The following is a 14,755-nucleotide window of genomic DNA, read 5'->3' as shown; positions in this document are numbered from 1 at the left end:
ACCCATTAGGGCACCGTTTAAAGGGAGCATATATTTTTTCTCTTCTTGAAAATTATTCTATTTTGTTTTTTAAATTATTCTATTATTGAAACGGCTTGAGAGTCTGAGACTCGAATATATATATTTTAATTTTTTGCGTTTACAAATATGAATGTAAATAAATTTTGACTGAAAATTTTAAGAATGAGGAATTGAGGATCAAAATCTTAGAACTGTTTTTTTTTCGAAAATATTTAGAACTTTTTTTCTCGGAAAAAAAAAAAAAAAGTTATTGGTAGGCCTATAATGGAAATCCAATGCGAACAAACACTAATCCAGTGCTCAGGAAAAGCTTCTTCTTTGTCTTATCTTCTCTGTACTTGGCAAATCCAACCACTATAGAAATCGCTGCAGAACGTTCTCTTTCCCACTTGCTTTCTCTCTACATGTTCGATTAGGGTTTCTGACTATTGTGGTGTCAGATTGGGTCATTCACTCCCACGGTTGTAATTTGTCCGTGAGAGCCTACGAGGATGCCTCGCACATCCAAAAGAAAAGCGGCCCCACCATCCGTCAAATCTTCTGATGCCGTTCCTGTTCGTTCCGGTACTCAAATCCTCCGAAACTTTGTCCCCTCCTGATTGGTTCCTGAGAAAACGGAGGAGAAGAAAAAGAATGAAAATCTTGGAGCATTGAGATGTATTTTGGGCAGTAAAATCGACTAAATTTAGATTCAGAACATTTTTAGCTGAGCTAATATTGCAAAGAAAAGACAAATTTTATTGAAAAGTCTTTCTTTTTATAAGTTACAAATTACTAAAATCTTGATCTTTACTCCTTATACTTTTTTGTTCGTTCATAGACTTAACAGAGGATGACTGCATTTTTGCGTGTGTTGGGCTGGTTTTGACTGTATTTCTTTTTCAAGTCAATCTAGTATTTGAAGAGAACGATGGATCTTTGCAGTATGCCGTTATTACGACCCATCTCATGATTATATGACCCTGCCATTGCTTTTGTGTTCGTTATATTCGGATATACTTGTTTTTATGTTTTTGCAGCATGTGTCAATGGATTCATAATCTTTCTGCACAATTTCTGCTCCGGGCCCATCAAAATAGGCCACATGTAGTTGCGTGTCCTACTTGTTTTTCAGTCCTTTTCTCTGTTTTTTTTTTCCTCAGCATCAACCACAACTACCTTGTATGATATTATTATTGATTTTCTCTTTTCTTTTTAAGTTTTATATAGGTGTACCGAAAGTACTTTCTTGCCCTTCCTATATATGAGTGAGACTCAGTGTTGTGGAGAATGTCATGTTTATTTGGTTGTGGTACGTAGGATGGGACCAAAAAAGTTTACAAGCTGATAATAGATCAGGCGTATAATATATTGAAATCTGCACTGTTACTTGCGTGTTTGAGTGCTAACCTATTCTCTTGGGCGGTTATCTTGAATGATTGGTAGTGTTTGTAGTGATGATTCACGGATTTGTCATCTTACATAGTTTATGCATAATGTACATGATACCCATACATTGGTCACTAGTCAACGATCACCAATTGCACTTTGGGAAACATGATTAAATTTAAATTTAGCTACAGAGAGAGAGAGAGCATTTATTGATATTGGTGATGAAGTTAAATATTGTAGTATGTGGGGAGGATGATATCCAAATAAGGTCCATGGGCCTTTCGGGGCTGGTGTGTGAAAAAACTTAAAAGATAGGGTGGGGTATCTATGTGTTAGATTTGATGTGGATGACGGAAATAAGCTCACATTCTGGCATGTTGTGTGGTGTGATGATCAACCTTTGAAGGCAACTTTCCCGGCATTGTTTAGCATCTCTTGGTGTAAGGATGTGTTGGTGGCAGAATATTGGTTTATACACCATCGTTTGAGAGGAGGTAGGGAAGACACAGTTGGTGGATCCCCTCCAAAAGGCAGACTTTTGAGGTCAAGTCTTTCTATCAAGCACCATTCCTTAGTCCTGGCCATTCTTTCCCTTGGAAAACCATTTGGAGAAACAAGACATCATCAAGGGTAAAATTCTTTGTCTAGATGACAGCCTAAGAAAGATATTGATGGCGCATGATTTGAGGAAGAAGAATGCCATAATAATGGACCAGTGATGTATATGTAAGGAGGGCGGCAAAAGTGTTGATCATCTTATTGATTTCAGATATGGGGAGCACTTGTTTTTCTTTAGCTTGTATTTAGGTATAATCACTTGTATACTTCCTGTGTACTTAGCTATGCCTATTTACTTGGAATAAAATTTCTTATTACCTATAAAAAAAAAGATATGGGGAGCACTATACATAGATAGAAGCAAGCGCTACGAAAGCAACAGCAATTCCTACCTACCCCAGTCCATCCCTTCAGCCGGATAATGACCATTTAAGCACCTCTGGAAGCAGATTTGCTTCATTGTAAAGTGGCCACAACATATGGTGGACTTGATGGGTTTTTGGTGAAGTCCACTTGGTAGTCATAGCAACCTAGACAGTCATGCCTAGGTGTGGCTTTTGTTTATGTCCCGTGTACTTGGCTTCGACTATTTTCAATAAAATTCTTATTTACCGATAAAAAAAAAAGTCATAGCAATCTAGAGGTTTGAAGGATGATTCTTTTGAGTTTGATGTAGTTTATTTGGAGGGAAGGTAGCACATGAATCTTTGATGATTATGAGAGGGCGGTGTTTGAATTAAGAGTGATTTTGGGTGCAAGTGTGCCCATTTGCTTTCCTATACTGTGTAACAATCATGTTCACGTAGATTCTGTTATCTGACATGGTGGTGCTGAAAGAACCAATATGACATGACTGGATGATGAGGATATAGGTGTTTGAGATTGCAATAAGCCAGCAAAGGTCTTATAAGATGTCAATAGGCAAGTGCACTCTGTTATTAGAAGGAAGTGTTAGGAGTGATAAGAAGTTTGTCATGTGTTTTTATATTATTAATCAGCTTAAGCTGGTCAACGCTTCCACTGAAGTACTTGGTAGAAGCTTTAACAAATTAGCAAGACAAGTGTGTTTGAGAATTTATTCATAATACATAAAGATCTCTAGTAATTAAAGTTCTGACTTCTAGTGGAAAGCCCTTTTGTCAATATTGCTTGCTGCAGAATTTGTTGACCATTGAACCTCTATTAAGCAAAGTCCACGTATTAGCTGCTCAGTGAGTGGCTTTGTCGTCATTAATTGTGCTGTTATTGTTTCATTCTGCAGTTTAAGTGTCCTTAGTATTCTACATCTTATTTTTCCTCAGGTAAAGCTATATCAAAAACGGTGGAACAGATCGATCGCCTATTTGATTCATATGCAAACCCATCCTTCGGCTTGATTGAGTAAGTGATGTACAGTGAAGTTGTGTTTGTTTGTTATCAGGCTATTTTTATCTTCACAACTGATCATCCAAATGTAGGAATTTTGTTCGCTGTTTTATGATTTCTCATTTACAATCCTATCCCTGGAACTTTGTCCCATGTTTTTTTATTTGAGTTGTTTAGTTAGCACCTCTCTTTTTTTCTATCAATCTTCAATGTGTACTTGGGAATTCTTATGGAAACAGCAAGGAGTGGTTCATTTGCTTGATAGAAAGTGTAGAAAGTGGGATTCCTCTAGAAATTTTAGTGGGTAGTTGATAGTTCTTTTTTTTCCTGCTTGTGCATTGGCCAACATAGACCTCCAGTGTCTTGTAAATTGCCAACGTGCTTGTATTGTGAAATGTGATTTTCTTGTTACTTTGTCAGTTCTTCAGCTTGTATCCTGAACTCTATCCTGATAACAGTCCTGGTCATGATTAGTCATTGCCACGTTTCGTGGAATCATGTCAGATAACTTTTGCTATTTTTATGATATTGGAAATGCGTACTTCAGATACTGCATTATTAAACTGATAATTGGCTCCGATCCACTGACTGGGTGACCAACAAATGGCATCAACTCAACGAGTATAAGTTTCGTAGCATCGACTGAGACTGAAGGAGTTTCCTGACATTGCCAAGGCAACATTATGTTTGTGAAGAATTGCCTCTATTCTGACTTAGTAGTCAGTTTTTAACATGCAAGACTTGAGATGCTTGACTTGTCACTAGTTATGCAGGTCTAATGTCTAAAACAATAGATGGTTTGTACTACATATAAGGAAATTGTATATTTAGATTGATGCTTTTTATGTGCTCCATTTTTTATATCTTTAAAAATTGATGACCTCTGGTCCATTGGGATTGCCACTACCCGGTCACTCTTGCCACTCTGGAATTGGAGTAAATTAACCTCAGGCTCGTATTGCCTCTTTTGGGAGTGTTGTGGGTCCAAATAAATAAAACCCTACTCTTGGTGATGAAATTGGCCTACCAATCCTTTTCATCTGTGCCATAGTCCCATATTTCTTTGAAGAATATTGTCTGCATTATTTAAAACTGTAAAGTATTAACTGGACCTACTGCTTCCCAGGGTTAAGTTTGCTTTAATAACTTTTTTTCCTCATTGTTGGATGATTTGTTTTTTAATTTATTACATGATATAAACAAAAGGTGCTGGCACGTTGCCATTTTCATTCTCTGATGAAGACTGTGAATCTGGTTTATGATGATAGATAAATAATCCAAATCAACCACTAAATCAAGGAACTGATAGTGACATGAATTGATGTATTGATATTATGATTGTTCATTAAAGATGCATCACTAAATAGTTATTGATTTTTCTCGTGCTCTTATTTTGGTTGAACAGTCCAGAAGGAATTGAAACACTTTGTTCTGATGTGGGAGTGAACCATACTGATATTAGGATACTGATGCTTGCTTGGTATGTTGTTTTTTTAATACATGTTATTGGGCCCATACTTGATTCTGATTTATATTCTAAGGTTTATTATTAATTTGTCTGTCTGCATTTGACAGGAAAATGAATGCGGAAAAACAGGGCTATTTTTCAAAGGTAAGCTGATAATTGGTACTGCTGCTGCTATTTTACTACTGAACATATATATATTTTTTTTATAAGTAAAACAAGAATTTATTAAATCACCAAGTGTCAAAATACAAAGAAAAATGCCCTAATTATGAAGGCATATTAGAAACTAGGAAGTCATGAAGGTCCATGCCATTTAAGTCTACAGCAATGGCTCAAGTACAAAGAATCCTAAAGAATAACAGTTTTAGCTCCTCCAAAGATCTCTCTGTCTTCAAAAGTTCTCTCATTGCGTTCCTGCCATAAATACCACATAATATAGATAGGGATCATCTTCCAAACTGCTTTGATCTGTCTCACCCCTCGAATTGAAGCCAGCACACCAATACATCCAAAATTGTTTCCGGCATAACCCACGCTAAATCCATTCTTTTAAACACCTCGTCCCAAAGAGTCCTGGCTATCTTACAGTGTAAAAGTAAATGATTCACTGACTCACCCCCGCTTTTACACATACAATACCAATCTGCAATAATTATCCTCCTCTTTCTTAAATTATCCGTGATGAGAATCTTACGCAAAGACGTTGCCCACACAAAGAAAGAGGCTTTGGGAGGAGCCTTATGACACCAAAGCCTTCTCCAGAGAAACTGTATCTCTAGAGCTTGTGTGAGAACCTTATAGAAAAAGCGAACAGAGAACACCCCTTTCCCTGCAGGACGCCACCACAACTCATCTTCTTGTTGGATATTTGGACGAACAGAATATAAGAGACTATAAAAATCTACAAAACTCTCCATCTCCCAGTCCTGTGCCGCTCGGTTGAAATTGATGTTCCAATGAATGTTCCTACTTGAGACTTCCATAACCTCAGCCACTGTGGCATCTTTGGTGTTTGCAATCAAGAAAAGAGACTGAAACAGATCTTGTAGAACACTGTTACTACACCAAGCATCCTTCCAAAATCTGATCTTGGAACCTGTCCCCAATTGCAATCTAGTGTAACGATGGAAGACCTCCCATCCTCTTCTAATATGTTTCCATAGCCCCATTCCAGATGCTCCTCTAACTTCTCTAGTACACTGCCCCCTCCCCTAAATCACCATATTTGCTCTCGATCACAGTCTTCCATAAGGCCTCTGGTTCCTTGGTATATCGCCACAACCATTTGCCAAGTAAAGCCCGATTAAACAACCTCAAATTTCTAACACCCAAACCACCATTGGAGATAGGACGACATACTATCTCCCACTTGACTAAGTGGAATTTACAAATGTTTCCATTGTCAACTCTATGATATGCTCCGATATAATGAATGCATCTTTTGATGGCTGATGAATCCACACAAATTATGTGCAATCATATGTTTAGCAGATGATGTGCTGTAGGAATTTCTACTAAGGAGATCTACAAAGCATATTGAGCCCCCAAGTTACGAAAAAGAACTCTTAACTGAAATGAATACTCTCCCACTCTTTATACATCAACCTTTTATAAACATCTTGTCCTTTTGAACAAGTGATTTTTAACAAAATAGACAAAGTTCTAGATTTTCACCCAACATCAAGTACGCCTACATCAAACTGTAAAATCAGTCTCTTTTCAAGTTTTGGATATCCAAAGGTAAAGCCAAAGATAAAAAAATAAAAAATGAAAACTTCCATACCTCTAGTAAAACCATAAAAATCAATTTGTTAAGACTTTGAGAAAGATCACTTACAGACATAGGAATCACCCATGAGAATCCAATACTAATCTTCAGTAATTAATTTGCTCACAGAAGAAAAAAAGAATCTTCATTCATATTGAGTAGAGGCACATCATCCATTATTGAAGGAAGAATTTGTATATCAGCTGATTTATAGTGAGTATTCAGTTCTACATGGCTGTCAGTGAATTGGCAATTTCTGATGGCTCATGGGAGAACCAAGAATTAATAATGGATTATAGAGGACCTAATTGAGAAGCACCACTTAGGACTTGTAAGAGCTCCAAAGTATTGCTTACACCGTTCTAATTCTGGGGCATACCAGGAATCCTTACTTGCTTCCTCAGGCTTCTGGTGAGTATTAGAACATCCTGCAATGCCTGGGACAGATGACATTCTATCGTTGATGTGACTCTCATTTCACTACCATGATGGTGTTAATAACTCATACCACCTACGATACAATCTAAAAGGGGTTTGAGTACCATTTCATTGTTTACTTGGAATGCCTAAACTGCTGTTTATGTCTTTCAAAACTAGTTTATACTACTCCAGGTGTTTCCATGTTTCCAATTTTTCTTTTATTTTTGGGATCTCTGTGTGACCTCAAGCCTTGGCATATGTGTCCCCTATACTATTCTTTTGACCAACAGTCTCAAAAACTTGAATTCTTTATATAACAATTTTTATGTCAAAATATTTTATCAATATTCCTCTATTTATTAGGATGAATGGCGAACAGGACTAAAAGCTCTAAAGGCTGACAGTCTAAATAAATTAAAGAAAGCACTCCCAGCGCTTGAGACTGAGGTATTATCTTCTATCAGGCTCACTGGAATAGTTATTTTCAGATACGGCATCTAATGCTTCTGAAGAGTTAGAAAATGGACAATGGTAATGATCTTGGTTTTTATTTGTTGAATAGGTGATGATGCCACCAAACTTTCAAGATTTCTATGCTTATGCATTTCGATACTGCCTTACAGGTGAGAGCTTTATCTTGGCAGTTATCTGCTTTCAAATAAATGGATACACCCTTTTTCTCACAACAATGCTCTGTTCTCTCTCTCTCTCTCTCTCTCTCTCTCTCACACACACACACACACACACACTCTCAGACGCATGCATGCGCAACACCCACGCATTTTTTATCCGGTCTGACATGGATGACATCTTCAGAAGAAAAGCAAAAGTGTGTAGACATTGACACAATCTGTGAATTGCTGAATCTTGTTCTTGGTTCCCAATTCCATGCCCAGGTTAATTCAATGACCGAGTATCTGAAGGTTGGTTTCTAGTATACAGGGACATAGGCCCCAGAACCTTGTGTTATTTTAACAATGATTTCATGATAAGTTTTGTGATGTGTGGACTTTATGCCAGTTCCAGAGTGAGTACCGGATGCTAAATATGGATCAGTGGATGAACTTCTATCGTTTTTGCCATGAGGTATGCAAATTTTATTTTTCTTTTTTATTTACATTCATATCCTTCATTATATTTTCTTTTTTTAATCTTTGGGGGCAGCTTAAACCACCGAAAAAAGGAAGAAAATAAAATCACTATTTGTTGTGATTTATTCTTAGTTTTGACTCTACTTGTAAGTCTGTAGTGTGGTGATACCCTTTGCTGTTTTTATGTCCGATACTGCTCAAGAATAGGCAACATCATGTTATCCTCAAGAATGTCTTGTGCCCGATCTTGCAAAAATGCATCCTCTAATACTATAATGTGATGATGTTAATTGGTGACAGGTATAATCAACCCTTTTTATAACCCCTACGGGTTGGCTCAAGTGGTAAAGGCCTTGGGCTTGGGGGTATGCTCCCCTCAGGTCTAAGGTTCAAATCTCATTGGGTGCAAACAATCTCTAGGGGCTCTCGGACTGGGGGATTTTTCCCTTGAATTACCCGAGGTGCACTTGCGGGAAACTTCTTGCCGAGAGCCTGTGCACCCCTAGGATTAGTCGGGATGCTTTTCCCGGACATCCGGTGCCAATCAAAAAATAATCAACATTTTTTATTCAGGTGCTTTTAGATTACTGAACCCTTTGTCTTTCTTTTTTGGCAGATAAGTTTTCCTGATCTTCAAAACTATGATTCCAACCAAGCTTGGCCCTTGATTCTTGATGGATTTGTTGAATGGATGAGAGAAAAGCAATGCTAATTTCAGCTCCGTTGATTATATAGAGCACGGGGGTAGTAAGGATTTGTTGATATTCTTTTCTTTTCCTTTTCCAAAATCAGTTGATATTCCAGCAGCTGGCTTTCAAAGTTGAAGAGAAGCTGAGTAAGGGTTTGTGTTTTTACATAAAATTGCTCCGATTGATCTGCAGGATGTTGCAAAATTTGATTCCGAACTAACAAACCGATGATATGATACCTACAACATCAATTGAAGACGCTTCCCACATCAAAGCTGCACTGTTGTGATGTGTACTCTGGAGGTTCTTCAGGCATTTATATTACATTGTTTAAGTTTTGCAGTCTCGTTTCTGTAACATCTATATTTTTACTGTCAGATATTTTTTTCACTTGATGTTGTTGACTGGGCTATAATTTTTGAGTTGGACATGAGCTATACACGATTTCAGAAGAGTGATTCAATTAAAAAGGGCTAACCTTCTCGGCTAAGTCGTTCCCTTGATCTTTGTATATTTTGTTCACGAGGCCAATTCCATAATAAGCTTGGCCTGAAGCTCCCACTCTAAACTAGCCTGGTTTTGGAAATGAGTTTCGATTGTTTATTTAGCGAGTCGAGCGAGTTCTTTTAAAAAATAGCCAGTGGAGTGAATTGAGCTGTTGACCAAACTTTGGTCGACCGGCGCATGTAGCTCAGCTTGTTTACATCATCATCCATTTCGAGATTTGCATGTCATGTGAGTCTTTGATTGTGCAATATCTCTTCTAGCTTCAAACATTTACGTTTGCTCCAGGAATTAATCTTTTGCTAAACATCTTACATTAGATATAGAAAAGGCACTTTCACTCCCGAGGATGGCCAAATTTTAGTTAATTTTCATGATCGAAAACGACAAATCCTCTTGGAAATAAGATAGCTGGCAATTGAAGCCAGGAACCCAACAAATCACTCGTGATTAAACAATAGGAGACGTATCGTATAAAGACCAAGTTTTTGCCAACCGAAGCTCCTCAACTTCAAGTAAATATATACACAACCCTACAAACCCAAAGCAATCAGAGCATATAATATCGATAAAACCAGAGCTTTTAACGCGACCAAGATCCTTGCGTAAATGCATATACTCTTTGTATATATTGCAACAAATTTTCAACTTAACACTGTCCAAAACACTGACAATGGCCGGCCGGAAACTTGTGTCAATCTTCTTGGCTATTTTTGTCGTTGCCGGTTCCATAACTTCATTGTCCAATGCTTCTCGACGTTCTCGTACTAGTTTAGCTTCGACTTATCCACCAAAGTCAGCTTTACCATTTTCATCTCCATCACCGGTGGCATTTCCTATACCATCTTCTGGTAGTGTCAAGGGTGTCAAAAGTGGCTATTGGCTTTCATCGCTAGCCGAGAAGTTCCCTCCCTCATTAATACTCACATCCTACTTCACCCACCTCTTTTATGCTTTTGTTATGCCTAACGCCACAGCGTACCAGCTTTTGATCACGCAGCCTGATGACCAATCGATGGGAGACTTCACGGCTACCCTTCATGCCAAGACACCGCGAGCAAACGTCTTCCTATCTATTGGAGGAGCTGCTACAGGCCCAGACACTTTCGCCATTATTGCACGCACCCCAGAGAGCCGGGAAGCCTTCATCAACTCCTCCATTAGTGCGGCCAGGAAGTATGGCTTTGATGGCCTTGACGTCGCACTGCTCTTTGAAGAGTGGCGTGAAGCTGTTGAAAAGGAGTCTTGCACCTCTGGAAAACCCCGATTGCTCTTATTGCGTCCAGTTTTTTCTTATCCAACATAACTAGAACATACCCAGCAGAAGCCATGAAGAAGTATCTTGATTTTGTTAGTCCTATCTGCTATGATTATCATGGAAGCTCGGACACTTCAGTCACTGGTGCACATGCTCTGCTCTATGATAAGGGTAGCAACATTAGCACCAGCTACGGTATTTCAACATGGATTGAGGCTGGGGTTCCACCAGAGAAATTGGTCATGGGCATGCCACTTTATGGCAGAACATGGCAATTAAAAAGTCCAGGTGATAATGGGATTGGAGCTCCTGCAGTTGGAGTTGGAACTGGAAAAGGGTTTATGACATATAGTGAGATAATGGATTTCAATCCAGCAAATGGTTCAAACGTCGTGTATGATGCGCAGACTGTATCGACATACTCATATTCTGGAACCAATTGGATTGGGTACGACGGGCCAGAATCGATTGAGAAGAAAGTTGAGTTTGCCAGGGCAAAAGGTCTTGGAGGGTATTTCTTCTGGGTTCTTGGATATGATGACAAGAACTGGAGCCTTTCTGCAGCAGGTGGGGGGGTTTCTTGGGTTTTAAGTCACATATATATATGATGATTATTTTAGCCTTTTTTTGAAGTCTTTTAACTGTTAGAGACAAACTCTAAATTGTGGTTAATGTGTTTTGGCAGCTTTAAACGCATGGGAGAGTTAAAGCTAATTTGCATGGACTGCTACTCTGAGTCTGAATGTATGTGCGTGAACAAAATAACTCACTTGTTTTATGTAACGTGTAAGACAGATATCATTGATTCTCTGCACAGTTTGAAAGCCCTTTCTCAATCTCTATGAGGATATGTGAAAGAAAAGCGTGTCAAGAAAAATAAATGGACCCCAATGTTCTTAGATTACAACACACAATGAAGCTGAAATCTGATACTTTGAATAAAATTTGGACACCAAACAGAGGAAAGAACGTAGATGTCATTGCCTAGAATTTAGCTAATAAAAAAAGAAAATAAAATTCCGCTGGAAATCTGTAGTTTTATTTTACGACAAATACGATGGCAGTATGGCTGCACTGAATTCTACTCCACGAGTACTTGCTCTGCAATCGAAAGCAGGCCAAACAATAATCATTTTTCAAGGATCCACGAACTTGAAGCTGCATGTCAAAGAGTTCATAAAAATGTCAACACTCTATATTGTACTGATGGAAAAAATGGCACTGCATATATGATTGTATTCATGTAAAAGAAGATACCTTGCCCTGTTATTGTCCAATCATTATCGTAGCCAAGTGCCCAAAAGAAGTACCCACGAAGTCCAAGTGCCTGAGCAAACAAAACCTTTGCCGTCGTCGATAGGGCATCATCGTACCCGACCCAAGATGTCCCTGTATAAGAATACGCAGAAACAGTGTCCACGTCATGTGCCACGGTGGCTTTGGTCCTCCTATTAAACTCCACCACCTGTGAGTAAGTCAGCACACCCTCATCTCCCGGACCGACGCCAACGGCAGGTGATCCAACCTCATGCAACTTTGGATCCTTGAGCTTCCATGTCTTACCATAGAGTGGCAAACCCATAACCAGCTTGTTTCCGGGCACTCCCGCCTTGAGCCACGACTTTATCCCATAGACTGAGCTTAGATTAGTTTTTGGGTCAAATAATGCAGCATGGGCCCCTGTGGCGGAAGTGTCCCATGATCCATGATAATCGTAACACATCACATTGACCCAGTCCAAGTTATTCCTGACTGCGGCCGCTGGATAAGAGCGGCGGCTGCCGTATACTAAGAATTCCGCCGAATAGTAGACGGCGGCAGTGAGCAATAGGGGAGACCTATTTGTCATCTTAGCCTCCTTGCGGATTGCTTGTCGCCACTCTTCAAGTAAGAGAGCAAAATCATTCATTGCTTTTGGGCTTTCCGGGAATTCCCAATCGAGGTCAAACCCATCAAACCCATATTTACGTGCAACTCCTATAGTTGCATCTATGAAAACTTGCCGAGACGAGGCTTTGGCGGCCATGGCAGCAAAAGGGTCTGGCTCAATACCTCCTCCACCGATGGAGTAAAGAACCTTCACGTGGCGATTCTTTTGATGAAGGGTGGTGGTGAAGTTTGAGAGGACCATGGCCGTCGAATCTGAGATGTCAAACCCAAAAGTAACGTTGTTGGGCACAAGGAAAGCATACAAAACATGGGTGAGCAATGAGGTGTTTATGGCTGAAGGTGGCAAATCATCCATAACCCATGAAGGATAATAACCAGCTTTGACCACCGGCGGCAGCCGCGATGCAGCCATGGAAGTACTTCTAGCGGTGATGAAAATGAACAAGGTGTAAACAATAGGAAGGATGCGCAGAAAGCTATGGCTTGCCATAATTTTGAAATGTCTCTGCAGTGCTGGTTTCGTCATTATGAAGAGTGGGGGAGATTTTATATTGAAATTAAATATTCCCTTGTTGGAACTTTGATGGCTGTATATGTTTGTCAATGTCCCTACCCAGAAAGATAGAGATGTATTCAATGCAAGGAAAGGTATAGATTCTAGTAACCAAGTAAATGTAAAAGATAAGGTCACAAAAATATTTTAGGCAAAACCATTTGTCTTGAGTTTGACCAGTGCAGCACAACCAAGATGGTTTGATTAGCACTTGAGGTTAGAAAAGGTGATAATTTTTCTAGAAATCCACTCATTGTGACCCATTCAGAGTTGCATCTATCTAGAAATTTAAAAGATGGATTAAAACTCAAATTAAACAAAAAGGAGATAGGAAATTAAGTCTCCAGTCTAATTAATATCAAGCATAAGGTTGATGGGTTAATAACATGCTATTAGCACAAAATTAACAAAACTAGAAGATGGAGCCTGGAGGTGTAACTGAATTTGTATTAGCTTCTGTCAATTCTCTACAGTCAGCAATTTAATTAATCAATATGTTGAGTTATTATTTCTATTTGGTTATTGTCTAAGGCATAATTCCTTGTTGGTTTTGAAATTTAGTATTGGTCCCATGAAACATGAGGGGACAAAAAACAAGAGAGATAAACAGTGGAACTGGCTCTTGGATTTTTAAATTGCAAAGAGATCCAATTGTGATTGGATTCTTCTGCTTGTCCTGCTTTGATATAGAGAGATATGCTTGTGAAAAATGCTTTGGACAGTAACATCCAAAGTGGAAGCTTCCAGTAATGCAAAACCATCTCAAAGTTGAATATAGTGAGCAGGATATGGTATATAATATACATCTTGAATTGACTGAGTTTATTGGCAGGTGGGTCAGATTTCATAAAAGTCTAAATGTGATTGGCAGCCAAATTGTATTTAAAATAGTCAAGATTTTCAACTTGCTCCATGATGATTGATTTTCGAGTACAATACCAATAATTTAAAATGGTGGAAAATATACTTTTCTATCTATTCTGAAACAAAAGGTATATACCAATTTGTGAGATGGATAGAAAGAATATCAATTTGCATACCCTCACACACACACTTGCAGAGAGCATATCCTCTCTCTTCCTTTTATTACCTGATCTTCTGCCTTTTCAGCACTTTGGGGTATTTCAGCAGCATTCATACACGAAAGATCGAGCCTGCTATGTCAAATCCTTCGTTAGAATTTTATGTGAATCCTAAAGGAATTCTTTTCTAAAACAGGACAAGTCCTCTGTTTTTTTAAACCTAATGGCTATTTTTGAAAGGGGAAAAAAATGCATCATTTTCATTTTTTTAAATACTTTAACCCCACCTCTAGCAAATTCCAGCTCGGTCATCGTGGTACTATTTCAGAAATTGGTAGAAACAGTTTCAGTGTCATTAATTTTGAGCATGGAATGAACTTCCAACATTTGTTGGTCTGTCTACTGGATTTTCTTGGACGCACAATACAGATACTTGCAAACATCTGATGATTAATTTGCAAGATGAAGAGGAATCATCTTCTTTCCAAAGCTCATATGTCTGAAATAATTAAATGTTTGCCCATCTTTATATTTCAAAGATAGCAAAGATGGCTCAACAGATAATCTAAAAGGCTCAAGGTTTCATTCTTGCCATAATAGCAATATCCATTCCTCTTGCCACTTATGATGTGCAGAAGTAGAACTCCAAAGCTATAGACGACATACTTCATGGAGTTGTTGGGAAAACAATGAGAGAAAAGTAAAGACAAATACGAAATCAACAAACAATCAATCATACGGCACAAAATTTATGTGGTTTGGCAACATGTTTACATC

The 14,755-nt window shown here is 38.6% G+C and overlaps 2 protein-coding genes and 1 pseudogene across 3 annotated transcripts; 2 read left to right on the top strand and 1 right to left on the bottom strand.

Moving 5' to 3' along the window:
* The first annotated feature begins 246 nt into the window (after window positions 1-246).
* LOC109019481 (DCN1-like protein 5) lies at window positions 247-9,241 on the top strand. Of its 2 annotated transcripts, none has more exons than XM_019001768.2 (10): window positions 247-585; window positions 3,252-3,330; window positions 4,721-4,795; window positions 4,891-4,927; window positions 7,335-7,418; window positions 7,534-7,594; window positions 7,788-7,894; window positions 7,992-8,057; window positions 8,679-8,809; window positions 8,944-9,241. In XM_019001768.2, the coding sequence occupies exons 1-9, from the start codon at window positions 513-515 to the stop codon at window positions 8,772-8,774; spliced, it is 678 nt and encodes a 225-aa protein (XP_018857313.1). In that variant the 5' UTR covers window positions 247-512; the 3' UTR covers window positions 8,775-8,809; window positions 8,944-9,241. The 2 variants fall into 2 exon arrangements, with proteins under 2 accessions (XP_018857313.1, XP_018857314.1); XM_019001769.2 differs by having other exon boundaries at window positions 248-585; window positions 8,679-8,806.
* Window positions 9,242-9,928: 687 nt separating this feature from the next.
* LOC109019489 lies at window positions 9,929-11,221 on the top strand (annotated as a pseudogene).
* Window positions 11,222-11,380: 159 nt separating this feature from the next.
* Window positions 11,381-13,048, bottom strand: LOC109019484 (class V chitinase CHIT5b-like). The gene is made up of 2 exons (XM_019001772.2): window positions 11,771-13,048; window positions 11,381-11,671 (listed from the first exon to the last, which is right to left on the bottom strand). The coding sequence occupies exons 1-2, from the start codon at window positions 12,927-12,929 to the stop codon at window positions 11,643-11,645; spliced, it is 1,188 nt and encodes a 395-aa protein (XP_018857317.1). The 5' UTR covers window positions 12,930-13,048; the 3' UTR covers window positions 11,381-11,642.
* Window positions 13,049-14,755: the final 1,707 nt, after the last annotated feature.

This window comes from Juglans regia, chromosome 6 (genome assembly GCF_001411555.2).
Source record: "Juglans regia cultivar Chandler chromosome 6, Walnut 2.0, whole genome shotgun sequence".
Taxonomy (NCBI): Eukaryota; Viridiplantae; Streptophyta; class Magnoliopsida; order Fagales; family Juglandaceae; genus Juglans; species Juglans regia.
Note: the sequence above shows the minus strand (reverse complement) of the source record. Positions and strands in the feature narration are given on the sequence as shown.

Excerpts from the sequence above, each read along its gene's own strand:
- LOC109019481 (XM_019001768.2), top strand. The coding sequence starts at position 513 with ATGCCTCGCACATCCAAAAGAAAAGCGGCCCCACCATCCGTCAAATCT. Across the intron at positions 4,928-7,334 it reads AACAGGGCTATTTTTCAAAG|GATGAATGGCGAACAGGACT; the intron begins GTAAGCTGATAA and ends TCTATTTATTAG. Across the intron at positions 8,058-8,678 it reads TCTATCGTTTTTGCCATGAG|ATAAGTTTTCCTGATCTTCA; the intron begins GTATGCAAATTT and ends CTTTTTTGGCAG.
- LOC109019484 (XM_019001772.2), bottom strand. The coding sequence starts at position 12,929 with ATGACGAAACCAGCACTGCAGAGACATTTCAAAATTATGGCAAGCCAT. Across the intron at positions 11,672-11,770 it reads TTGGACAATAACAGGGCAAG|CTTCAAGTTCGTGGATCCTT; the intron begins GTATCTTCTTTT and ends TTTGACATGCAG.